The sequence below is a fragment of the Drosophila takahashii genome, chromosome 2R (genome assembly GCF_030179915.1).
Source record: "Drosophila takahashii strain IR98-3 E-12201 chromosome 2R, DtakHiC1v2, whole genome shotgun sequence".
Taxonomy (NCBI): Eukaryota; Metazoa; Arthropoda; class Insecta; order Diptera; family Drosophilidae; genus Drosophila; species Drosophila takahashii.
In genome coordinates, this window is record NC_091679.1 from 40,260,207 (window position 1) to 40,273,313 (window position 13,107).

The 13,107-nt window shown below is 37.8% G+C and overlaps 2 protein-coding genes across 2 annotated transcripts in view; one reads left to right on the forward strand and one right to left on the reverse strand.

The window, feature by feature from the left end:
* LOC108058535 (uncharacterized) overlaps positions 1-13,107 on the forward strand; it is a 53,285-nt gene that overhangs the window by 25,516 nt on the left and 14,662 nt on the right. The window contains exon 3 of the mRNA XM_017143310.3: positions 238-412. Within this exon, the coding sequence (XP_016998799.2) occupies positions 238-412 (175 nt within the window). The remainder of the gene's footprint in view (positions 1-237; positions 413-13,107) is intronic.
* On the reverse strand, positions 4,771-5,473 carry LOC108058538 (uncharacterized). The gene is made up of 2 exons (XM_017143313.3): positions 5,315-5,473; positions 4,771-4,991 (listed from the first exon to the last, which is right to left on the reverse strand). The coding sequence occupies exons 1-2, from the start codon at positions 5,442-5,444 to the stop codon at positions 4,813-4,815; spliced, it is 309 nt and encodes a 102-aa protein (XP_016998802.2). The 5' UTR covers positions 5,445-5,473; the 3' UTR covers positions 4,771-4,812.

A 13,107-nucleotide genomic window follows, 5' to 3' on the forward strand; every position in this document is an offset into this window, starting at 1 on the left:
TCGATGTACTTATATTAATTTGTTTATATTTAATTAAATATTATTGTTTTTAAGCATTTAAATGAACCAAAAATCCGAAAATGGGACATTTCTCGCTGTGTACCCTATGGGGCGCACTGAATAGCTCGCTGAAGCACAGAGCTGCTGACTGCCGTGAAAGGCTTATCGATTTCTGGGTCCTCTAATTACAGTTTGCATAATGGATAACGCTATTGAAACCATTCTGTTGCCTTGCAGCCTTTCATCTCTACTCGAACCGCACGGAGGAGCGCATCGAGGACGACACGCTGGCTGTGAAATATGAGGATGGCAGATGGTCAAAACCGTATTACGACTGCGGTGGCGGCAACATTTGGATGCTAACCTACACGGTGCCGTTCTTTGGCTACGAGAACGGCACCTATCACTTTAAGTAAGTATGCGAAAAAATCGATATTTATTTCTAGTGCAAATACAGAGAACGAATTTTAAAATTAAAGAAATATTAAATCTTATATGCGATGAAAATCGTTATTATCTGATCAAGATTAATAAAACTCTTTAATCGTGGAGTTTAATGATTATAACGCTTTCAGAAAATAAAAATTTTAAAAAGGTTGCTTTAAAAAAAATTAAATTCAAAATATTAAATTTAGAACTATAAATATATTTCGGTATTGTACTTGGTATGGCATTCAAAAAACACTGATAAGAAGTAAAACCAACATCTGGAAGTTGTTCACCCTTAATATATATAATTTTAATCAGTGATGACGTAAGCTGTAGACAGCCAACGGATGCTATCGCCAGTTCATAAGGTTTCATTGCTTCTAAGAACAGAGATCGTTTTCAGTACGTTTTAAGAGTTCTCTTCGTTAAGTTATATTTATTCCACATTTTAAATTTCGAGCTTTCCGTGATTGTCCTGAGTTCCTTTGGATCGCTGACCATCAGGATAATTGACTGCTAAAAGTTCGGGCATTTTGTTTTGCCTGGCTGACCTGCACCCACTATGCGATAACGATCACAAAAACCGAATAAAATTAAACCGCATTTAAGAAGCATTGGAAGAGGAACTTTTCAAGGGAAGAATTCGGTGCGAGATCAAACGTTTCCGAAGGACAACTTGTGAGGTAAATTCAGAAATCAAGAATCAACTACGGTTGCCACACACCAAAATAAAAGAACAGGAATCAGCTATATAAACCAAGCTGGTTGCGAATCATCAGGTGTAAAATACTGAACTCAAAAGCCAACTGAGTGTTCTACAAGTGACAAAAAAGGACTACGAAAGACCACCAGAAACGTCTTCAGGAATCCCTGAAAAATACCATAACAAGAGAAGATTTCTAGGCCAGGCGAAATGTAACTGAATGTGATGAACTATGGATTAATGAGTGATCTTGAACATTTTTCTATGTTTTATGTATAGTTGCCTTCTGATCATTTTGAGTTGAGAATGCGACCTTCCGTTCCATTTAGTCTCGCCTCGAAATCTTCTTTTGTGATGGTTTTTTGCTGGGATTCCTGAATAGATGGTCTTCGGTACTCATTTGTAGAGTACACAGTTGACTTTTGAACTCGGTACTTAACACCTGAAGATTGGCAACTAGCTTGGTTTGTATCGTTGTCACCTGGTCTTTTATTTTGGTGTGTAGCAACTGCAACTGACTCTTTATTTCTGAATTTACAGCCACCAGTTGTCCTTCGGAAACGTTAAGTCTCGCATTGAATTCTTCCCTTGAAATGGATACATCGTCTTTAGGGATTCCAGTTCTTCCTCAAAGCGGTTCAATTTTATCTGGCTTTTGCGACAGTTATCTAAGAGTGGTTGTAGTACGGCCAGGCAAAACTTGACTTGGAGCATCGGTCAGTTGACATACGGAAGTCCCATTCAAACAAATTCAGGACGATCAAGGAAAATACCAAATTAGGCATTTTGAAGATTTATAACTTCTCGAAGAGATCTATTAAAATGTACTTGAAATAAACAGCGACTTACGTCAGCACTGATTAAAATTTTAAGTATGGAGGGTAACAAGAACTTCCGGTTGTTGACTTCACGGAAAGTAATCTCGTTCGCTACTTCTTATCAGCGCTCTTTGCATACCATTTCCTCTGTTCTTTTGTTCTGACAATAAGATTGTGAAACAAATTATTTGTGGTTGAATTCTCAAATAATCTACATAAATAAATGGTCAGAAATTTTAGTTTGAAATTGATCTTTCTACTTATTGGATTCATTATTAAATCTATCACCCAAGAATGTTTTTTAAATTTTTAAATATTTATTTTATTTTTGATTTCTTTTTTATTTCAACTAATTTGAATCTCGTCTTAAGTACAGTTTTAATATTTTTACGTTTGCAAGATATACATTCTAAGTTTTCATTTTATAGTGCATGAAAAATTAATGTTGCATATTCTTAGCACCCATAACATTTTAATGATTTTAAAAACCCAGTTGTTTCTGTAATGCATAGCTTTTTTGCGGTATTCATTTGATCGATCAGGAAGATGAATTCAATTTTTCCTGTGCATGTGCATGGTTTACAACGACAAGTATGTACTTGGGTTCATGCACATGACGGATGCCGCCAGATGAGCATTTTATAAATAATTCGCAGCAAGGGAAATTTGAAAGAAAACTGCAATGGTTCGCTAAGTGCCAGCAGTGCAGTTTTCCCAGAAAGCACCCGCCACTGGCAGCGACAGCAGGACGGAAAAGCCGGAGAAGTCTGAGAAAAACTGAGCGAGTGCCAGTTTTTGGCTTTTGTCTAGAAAAGGCAAAAGTAATTGAATAGTTGAATGGCTGCTGCTCTTGGGCAGCGTTTTTGGGTTTGGGTCTCGTGTGGCACGTTCAGTGTGCCACCAACTGAGTTTAAGTTTTAGAGCCCTTTCCCCAACATCGACTGCTACCAAATTCCGCTCACGCACCGGCCCAAAAACTGAGTACTTTAAACAAAAAAAACACAGCATCTTATAAAACTTTTTTAACGTGCTATCTTTTCATCTTCATTTTCCATCTATCTTGGATTTTTTTTAGTTTAAATAATTTCCATTTTCCCCCCTTCTCTTTTCTATCCAAATAGTTTTGTATGTTTCCCGGCTCTTTTGGGAACTTTTTCAATTGAATGATGCTCTCAAGTTGGCGGGGCAGCGTAAAGAAAAAGCGATAAACCAGCTATGCAGCTTGATGAGAACTTCATTGCTGTTGACCCAGATCAATAAATTAAAGACTAGTTAGTTTTTATTGAAAAACAACAATATTTGCTCTTTTCATTAAACACGGGAATTTAATTTATAGTTGAGTCTCTTAAAAGTTAAAAAGATGGTTCTTATATTCCCAAGAATTTTCAACTTTGAAGAGCTTAGATATTTATACTTAAATGCAGATATTTCCTGGAATCAAACACCATAAGCTCGAGCTTACAAAAGTTAAGAGCTGATTCATGTTTTTCCAAGAAATATACGATAAATGCAAGTGCTTGCCAAAGGAAATAGAAAGTGCTTCCAGGAATTAAAGTTACAAATATAAACGCTTTTATAGCCTGTAAGCCATCAGCCTAATGACAGTTGTTGGATGAGAACCCCTTTGATATTTATCACAAAACAACCGACTGGTGAAAGTGGGCGATGGGGGGCAGGGTGCCACAAGGGGCGTGGCAGTCAGTCATCGCTGCCATCTGCACTTCCACTCTACTTCATCCATAATTCGCAATTATCACTGGCTGGCAGCAGACAACAAAACAGACAGCAGATTGCGAAGGCAAAAGCAAAAGCACATTTTGGCCAACAAACTATTTTCACTTAGTGGCTGAGTTAGTGTCGGTGGGGAGTGCCCAGGATTACGTGGCTTTTGTTTTTCGACCAACTGAAATTGCTTTTGCTGCTGGGATAGACGAGATGGCTGCGTGAGTTTTATCTGCTTGTTGTCTTAAAAATCACCAGAGAACAGGGAACACCAGTTAAGGCAATGACTTAAAGGCTTTGGATTTGTGAAGCTTTACTACAAACAAAAAAAGAGAAAACGCTATAGTCGGGTGCCCCGACTATCAGATACCCGTTACTCAGCTAAAGAAAGTGCGAAGGAGATGAAGATAAAAACTTTGATCCGCCGTAACTTTTTAACGAATGGTCCGATTTAAATTTCGATAGGTATTGATAAACACCATAAAACTGCATTTTTACTTTTCCGAAATATTGAAATTTTTAAAATCGTATATTAGCGAAAGTGGGCGTTAGAGGGGGCGTGGCACCCTTTTGAAACAAACTTGCGCTGCGTAGGAACTCCTAGAATCTGCATGCAAAATGTCAATCCTCTAGCTTTTATAGTTTCCGAGATCTCAGCGTTCATACAGACAGACAGACGGACAGACAGACGGACAGACGGACAGACGGACAGACGGACAGACGGACATGGCTAGATCGACTCGGCTAGTGATCCTGATCAAGAATATATATAGTTTATAGGGTCGGAAACGCTTCCTTCTACCTGTTACATACTTTTGCACGAATCTAGTATACCCTTTTACTCTACGAGTAACGGGTATAAAAACAAAATGGGATCAAATCAATATGCGCATGGTAAATTACTGATACTTATACGCATATCGCTTTTACCATGCAATACTAGTAAAGTTGATTTAATTTAAAATCGCAAAAGAGAGCAATAAGCAATATATATCGAACTAATGTACCGCAAATCAAGTCAAATTGATACCACGTGATAGCAAATTGATCATCGTTTCATATCAAGTTTTTTTGGGTATAGGTAAATAGGAATAGATATAGGTAGCAAAAAGAATTTATTGAAAATTTAATTTATAAATATTATTTATTCAAGAAGAACAGTTCCTTGGTCTCAATCATTCGCTTTTCGACGGGACTGGCGGTGGCCAAGCCTTTGAGAGAGGGCTTATAGCAATAGCACGGGTACACCAATCGGGTCTCAATCGTCTCGGGGGTGGCTCCTGGCTTCGGGGTAGTCGTAAACCGCAGCCTCTGGTGCCCTGGATCAGAGATTTAATATTAATTTGTTATGCAGGCAGGTCACAGTGATTTGAAAATGTATAAACGTATGATAAGCCTGCGGTTTGGCTGTGTTCAATCAATAATACATTTTAATGTATGCCTACGAATGGCTTTTGAAATTATTTAAATTTAATCGATAAGCCGGCGGGCAAGCCTGATTGACAGATAAATGTGTGGCATTGAATGCTATACAGAAATCTAATTTAATTGAAATTAAATTATCAGTTGCATATTACAAAATGCACAATATTTTCAGGTATTTTATTGGAAAATTTTCTTAAAAATGGGAAGCAAAACTCACATGATGACTGGTAGTATTGCTTTTGCCACCAACCCAACTGTCTTTTGGGCCAATCAACGCGATACAAAAAAGCCCACGTGGCTGTGAGGCCACAGAGAAGTAGAACCAGCTGCAGCCAAGGCAAGAACATATCTGTTTGACAATTTTTCAACCAGTTTTCCGCCCTTTACGAGAGACCTTGCCTAATGGCTTCCGTAATTATTGCAAGCAGTTCTCTTTGGCCTAAGTAAGCGTTTAAAATTTAGTTACACACAGCGGCGTGGGGATGCGATGCTCTGATGCTCTATCCCAGAGCTATTTCCGCTGGCAGGTGGGCTGGCAGCCAGCGTTTTCAAAATTTAATTAAAGCAATCAATTATAAAGTTGGGGCTCCCCATCACTTCTGCCCCCTCACACATGCCTACTTAACGTTCGATGACTTTGCACGCTCAATAAATTTCACACGCAGCCAGTGGGAAAATTCACAGAGTCTGGGGTCAGAGGGTCAGGAGTTCGGAGGCTGCTCCTCTTGAGGACAGGACCTCCAAAGCTCCGCACAAGGGAAAAGGAAACTGTCTGCCGCTGGCGAAAGCCAGGCAACTGCCTGCAATTAGTTGCAACATAAATTTGGCCAGCCCAAGTGGAAGGAGGCACTGTGGGACGAGCGGTGAATGTAGCAATTGTCGTCGTGGAGAATTCAGCTAATATTCTAGTTTCCCTAGAGATTTTAGACACTCAGAAAAATAATAAAATTTAAATCTAAAAAAAAACTATTAAATACGGAAGTTTAAACCTTTTAAACTTATCATTTGCTTTACTTATTGTCCAGCTTTATCAAGCCCTCTATACTTTATGCAAACTTTGTGGAAAATTAATATATTTTGAGGTGTCCCAGAAATAGAAATAATACTAATATTCCCTCTTCCTATATGAATTCATATCACTTTTGGGTTAAACATATTTTGTTGCATACTTTTAGACACCTCTTTTGGCATTTGAAAGAGTCTTAGAAACTTCAGCTGTTAAATTTTATCTACTTGTATATTTTAGTTCCCCGTAATTTGTTAAAAAAGTTTAATTTTAATTTTACGGTCTCGCTCTTCTTTTGTTTTTTATAATGCATTTTATTGCATATTTCACCTAGTTTTCCCACTGTAGCGGCCTGCCGGAATTAATGTGGAAATGTTAAAAGTTCGTTAGTTCATTCTAGTTTGGACCGCGTGGCGGCTGCACAGTAAAAATGGTTAGAATGGTCGGAATAGAATGCAGTCCGGCAGCAGGACCACGTCAAACAAAGCTCATTTGTTTCAACGGCTTACGAGGGGGGAAATGACTAAAGTTCAGCTGAAACTCGGTGCAAAAGTGGGCAGGATCCCACATTCCCAACCATGACCAAGTCCGTGTTCCGGCTCATGTTAATAATGTGCTGCTATCAGTTTCCCATTAGTTGGCAAAATTAATTTGTTTACGTTGCGGCGGAAGCAGTGGGCACACAAAAAAATGAGAGAGAGCACTAAACGAGGAGCTTGGCGGAAACTTGCTAATTAATTTAATTTGCTATGCGGTGTGTGTAGCTGACTCATTTTTCTTAATTGCATGAAATATGCAGGTTCACTGGCGGCCAAAGCCAAGCTAAGCGAAGCAAAGCCAAACCAAGCCGAACAATAAGTATCCACATTAAGTTAAAGTTAATTTTATTATAAATTATTTGGCCAAACGGAGGAGGATAAAGGCACAAATCACATTAGGCGCCCGCTGCGAAAGGACACGAGAGGCCGAGTCGTGGGCTCCAAGGACCCAGGACCTCCTGCTGGGGCAATAATTTTATTTGATTTCATTTAAGTTTCGCTTAGCGCTCACAACTCTGCGGGTAGCGACAAAGTTTCAATATTAAACAGGGCCAAAGGGACGGCATTTACAGCAGGATTGTAATCCCCGGCATTGTATTTACTTGACTTATGCTGCAATATGGCTCAGTCTGACGCCCATCCCGCATTTCTTGGGGAGCCGGCATAATGATGCAAACGGAAACGGAAATCTCAAATATCAGGCAATAAGCCAGCCTTTGTGTAGACGGCAGCAGAAACTGAATATGTGCTTGATTATGGATTTGCATGTGCAACACACAGTATTCCAGAGAACTGGCAATGGCAAGTAAGCAAGGGCTGGCCTACAGCTTAGCCAGGTATTTTAAACCAAAGCTCGGGGGCAAGAAAGCCAAGTACTTATTAGGCGAACTGAGTTTCAGGGAAATCATCAAGGAATTCTCAGAGATCACAAGTTTGCGCGTGGGGAACTCCATTAAATTTCCCTTAAAGGTGTCCTCGCTTTAAGCCGTATTACCCTGGCTCTCAGCCGGCCAAAAAGGTTTGACATCCATTTGGCCCTGTCATCGGGACGTATTTTAAATTAGTTTGTAAGTGAAGGCCGCCTAGCTGGCTGGCAAATATGGCAGATTAAGAGCTTTGATCAGAGTTGCCGGCATGTCTTTTAACGGGACACATTTTGACTAGAGCTAGGAAATTATCGATATTTTTGATATTTTTACAATATCGATTCTATCGATGATTTCAATATTGAGAAATCTTTTATCAATTCAATCTAATTTCCTCAAGACTTAGAAATTATATTTTCTTTCCTTTGTTTTAGGGCTTGAAAAAATATCGAAAGTTTGCCTATTCTTGGTATTGAATTTTTGCTTTCTTTTCACAACATTAATATTATCGAATCGATCTTGTCAAAATATCGAAAATATCGATGATTTTAAAGCTATACTTTGTTTATAGCATTTACTTACTTAAAAGTCAGGGTCATTAGAACATTTAAATAAACAAGTAATATATATAAAAGAATAAATATTTATCACCTCAAAAATGATATATCTTTTCTGGTAAATCCAAAATCTACTTCTACCATTTCCTGGTAAATCTGGCCTTTTTCCGAAATAGACATTTGGCATCACTGGCTTTCCAAACAAGCCACAGCTCACTTTGCCGGCGAGGTGCAAACTACAAACCTGATTATGTGCATTAGCTGGCACGACCGAAAATTGGGCACGCATGGCGCATACGTAATGTGGCGCAGCTACAGCAGATGAGTTGTTTACAAACTGGCAACAAAACGGTATGCGTGATGGTGGATTGGTTTGGTTTGGCTGGGTGTGATTCTGGTGGTACATGCTATTACGTTCCCTGCAATAAAGTTTCTGCCATATTTTGGTTACGAATTTGGTTATGAACTCGCAAATGGAGCAACCAGGGAACACTGCTGTCGCCAGTTTTAAATAGCTGGCACGTGCATGTATGGCGGGTATTAGGATGGGGTTTTTGAGAGTGAAGAGGATCCCGGCAAGAAAAGCTCTTCAGATGCATTTCACTTATTCACGTAGTGCGTGTTTGTTGCACGTGCTCGGAATTGCAAGTTGCAACCCTCCGTATCTCCCAAAAGTGCTGTGATTTCAGTTTTCCCACGCTTTAAACTGCTCTCGCAGCTGGATTTAATCAAACGCCGTTAAATTACGGACCAATTTAAGTCAAGCTGCTGCCACAAATGTCACACTTAATTTGAATTCAACAGGCCTGTCCGAGAAGCTTCATCATTTCGGGCCGCTTCCATTAGCCATTTTCGGGGGCCAGGAGAATACACAAAATCCATCTCGATTATGGCTCATTTGTAGGCATTAGGCAGAGCTCTGTGGAAAGGCGTTTGTCATATAAATCAAGTGTCCGCCAGATAGGCAAACATTGTCACATCAGCCAATAGCTTAGGGCGCAAACCAATAAATCAATATGTGGCAAACACGTATGTATTTCGGGCACGGAAACAGGACAAACTCATTCGGTCGGCTCAATCAGCTTATTTTCTAATATCCGTTTACAAATTATCTTCAAAAACTGTCAACAACAACAAAGCCAGACAGACAGACAAAGGGCCCAAAGTATGAGAAGGGAAAATGAAACCACAGCAAATAAATGGCAAAGGCAAATAAGAAATGAGAAATAACACACGAACACATATCCATCTGAAGTTGGCCCAATAATACGGCACAAAAAAAAGGCCAGTCGGGTTGCAGGATATACGAAGGACACACACAGGACATACAGGACACAAAGGCGTTGGGATCAACTGCCTGGAAATTAACATAATCATTACGATAATGTAATATGGCCATTGTGCAGCCAGTTCGGCCGCTGTGCATTTCCCAGCAGTCCTTTTTCCCGAATTTCGCAATCAATAAGTTGTCAAAAACAATCAAATAAATACAAACTGATATGTCAATATTAACTGACAGCCAGGCGGGAGAGTCTGGAGTCCGGGAGTCCGGGATACCGAATCCCGAATACCCAATCCCGGATTCCGATCCCGGGAATTCGAATCCTTACCCAATCCATTGGCCACCGGATATGGCCGGGACAAACACATTATAGCGAAAGAGTCGGCATATTGAAAAAAAAAGCAAAAGGTTCAAGTGAAACTTTTCTCTTTGAACCAACGAAATGGAAATCACCCTTCTCGGGAAAGCCGCCTCCTGCCTCAATAATTCGGGTTCCATTAAATTTTTCAATTTTTGATTGAGAGTGGCGGGTTGAGGGTTGAGTAAGGACCTTTTTTTTTGGATTTTAAACTATTTATTTTTAAGAATTTGTAGGGGTGTTTTTAAGCGTTCTCTCAAAACGATTAATTTTTTCTATAAATCTGCACTCATAAAAAAAAATCGAAGAATTTCCTTAAAATCTAGAAAATTCTTTCTTGAATTTTTGCCAAAGGCGACCTCACCTTTGTTTCAAGAAATGGTTTTTTTGAAAGGCACCATTAAAACAAGAAAAAATATTTCTTGTTTTAAGAAATTAAATTTCTTAAAACAAGAAAGGGTTTTTTAGAATGCCACCATAAAAACAAGAAAAAATATTTCTTAAAACAAGAAAGGCGATTCTTGTTTCAAAGGTGGTTTGTTTCTTGTTTCAAGAAATTAAATTTCTTAAAACAAGAAAGGGTTTTTTAGAAAGGCACCTTTTAGACAAGAAAAATTCTTTCTTGTTTAAATTTCCTTTTAAGAAATTTTATTTCTTGATTTAAGAAATAATATTTCTTGAAAGGAAGTTTTATATTAACACTGAAACCCTAAAAATAAAATGTAACTTGATTTTTTCTTTTGCATATTATATTTATTTACATTTAAAACATTTAACACTTAACATTTAAACATTTTTAAATAACACATTTTTGACTCAAGAAAACATTATTATTACCCAAGGTCTGTTGAACTTCATATGACCTAAGGTGATCCATTTTCTTCGCCTTTTCTCATCTATAAAAAAATTGGGATATCAATGATTTGTTTTTAGATAAACAACTTTTTTGAAATAATGTAATGTTAATAACACTAGTTTACAAAATAATATTCTTGGTGTGCTCCCCAGCAATTGATGGCAAATTCTGTTAGTGTTGGACCCCTAGATCACAAAAATAGCACTTATTTTTTTTTCGATGGGACAGTTTTTTTTTAAAGATTTTTTAAAGTTTGAAATGTTAAATTTCGGACTTTTTTCGAATTTCTTCTTATATCTCGGCAGATATCCACTCGGTTGGGCCAGTTTTAGTTTTATTTTAAAGTCAATAGATCAGAGCTTAACTTTGCCATACAGATCAATACGATTGGATGAGTAATGGCAGCGCAGAAGCTTGACAAAGATGAAAAATGTGTTTTTTGGTCGTCTGTAAGTCGGCTGTATATATCGTAAAAACTCGAAATAAATCCGTTGAAAAATCATAATGGGTACAAACTTAAAGTTTACATCCTACCGAATAAAACATGCCGGATATGGCCCAAATCCATGGAAAACTGGATTTATGGTGGATTTTTAAAGTTCGGATTTTTCCACATTTTTCGGTTGACAGAGTCCAAATTTAATATTTATCATAGGCGGCGTCATGTAAACAAAAATGAGTGGTGACGGCAGCCGGATCAAAAAATAGCTAAATTTAAAAGCTAGAAAATTATAAAATAAATTTAATTTCTGAAAATTCCTTTAAAAATATAAAATTGCTTGCGTTATGACTGTGAGTATTTTTAATTAAGTACTATCCATTTGGATAGTTCATTCTTATGAAAAAAGTAACCTTAATTTCAAAAATTAAATTCACTTTAATAATTTTCTAGCTTTTAAATATCTGATTTAGCTATTTAGTGACCCGGCTGCCAACACCAATTATTTTTGTTTACATGTCGCCGCCTATGATAAATCTTAAATTTGGACTCTGTCAACCGAAAAAAGTGGAAAAATCCGAACTTTAAAAATCCACCATAAATCCAGTTTTCCATGGATTTGGGCCATATTCAGCTTGTTCTATTCGGTAGGATGTAAACTTTAAGCTTGTACCCATTATGATTTTTCAACGGATTTATTTCGAGTTCTTACGATATATACAGCCGACTTACAGACGACCAAAAAACACATTTTTCATCTTTGTCAAGCCTCTGCGCTGCCATTACTCATCCAATCATATTAATCTGTATAGCAAAGTTAAGCTCTGATCTATTGACTTTAAAATAAAACTAAAACTGGCTCAACCAAGTGGATATCTGCCGAGATATAAGAAGAAATTCGAAAAAAGTCCGAAATTTAACATTTCAAACTTTAAAAAATCTTTAAAAAAAAACTGTGCCATCGAAAAAAAATTAGTGCTATTTTCGTGATCTAGGGGTCTAAAACTAACAGAATTTGCCATCAATTGCTGGGGAGCATTTCGGCTGTAAACTAGTGTAATAGCCAAAATACAAACACGTTGGACAGAATGACCGAGAGAGAGGAGCAAGACAGGTAGAAAATGAAGGGTTGAAAATCGAATTTCAGAGAGAGAGAGAGGCACGGGAGAGACACGTACATACATACATATATATTTACATACAGTCCTTTGCGCGAAGGGAGACCGAATGTAAGCAGGGCAGATCGTGTCAGTTTTAAGAAGGTGAAGAGAGAAACGTCGCGACGCGTAGGTCAAGCGAGCGAGAGAGAGGAGCAGAATATGAAAGGGTTGAAAATCGGGTTTCAGATCGGGTGAGCCGCGTACATGCATAGATATTTACATGCATACATAAGTATGTCAAACAAATACAACATATTTTTCTTACCTTAGAAGGTTTTAAAACAAAATTACAGCTTCGACAAACAAATTATTTGGCTGATGCAACTGCAGGTATTTTCACTCTGAAAAATAAATAAAATGCGAGTAATAAGATAAAGTTATTATAGAACTGTACACCCACAAATTTATGTACAAATGTATGTATGTACGTAGCTCTTAGCTAAAAAACAATTCACCTAAATTGGTATACGCTTGGTAAAGAGATTTGAAATGTATCCTTTAATTACATACATACAATTGTACGCCCGCTATACAAAAAATTATATACATATTTACATACCTTTGAATATTCGGAAAAAGGCTTCACCTCTTATCCGCTTGAAAATCACGTCCATCACTCACGAATTTTTTTTCACAACTGACGCTCGGGGGATCAGAGAAGTCGGTAGCCGGGTAGTAGTCGGGCCGAGTAGGCCCTTCGTCCCACTTCGTTTTTCTTGTCGTTAACATTCGGCAGCCGAAGGAAGTCAATGGCTATTTTTCTATATTCTAGGGTCATTTCATTCATATATTCAAAGGTGATTTTGTACTTAAATACGTACAAAAATGTTTTGGCTGCGACGGCAAAACAAGCATATGAGATTTTCATTTTTCTATTTTTAAGAAAAATTCTTTCTTGAATTTTTTCCATCAAGAAAGGTTTTCTGTAATCAAAGGACCATTTTCTA

What these genes read in the sequence shown, in the direction of transcription:
- LOC108058538 (XM_017143313.3), bottom strand. Translation starts at nt 5,444, where the DNA reads ATGTTCTTGCCTTGGCTGCAGCTGGTTCTACTTCTCTGTGGCCTCACA. An exon ending in GCAATACTACCAGTCATCAT is followed by an intron (nt 4,992 to 5,314) that starts GTGAGTTTTGCT and finishes TCTCTGATCCAG; the next exon opens with GGCACCAGAGGCTGCGGTTT.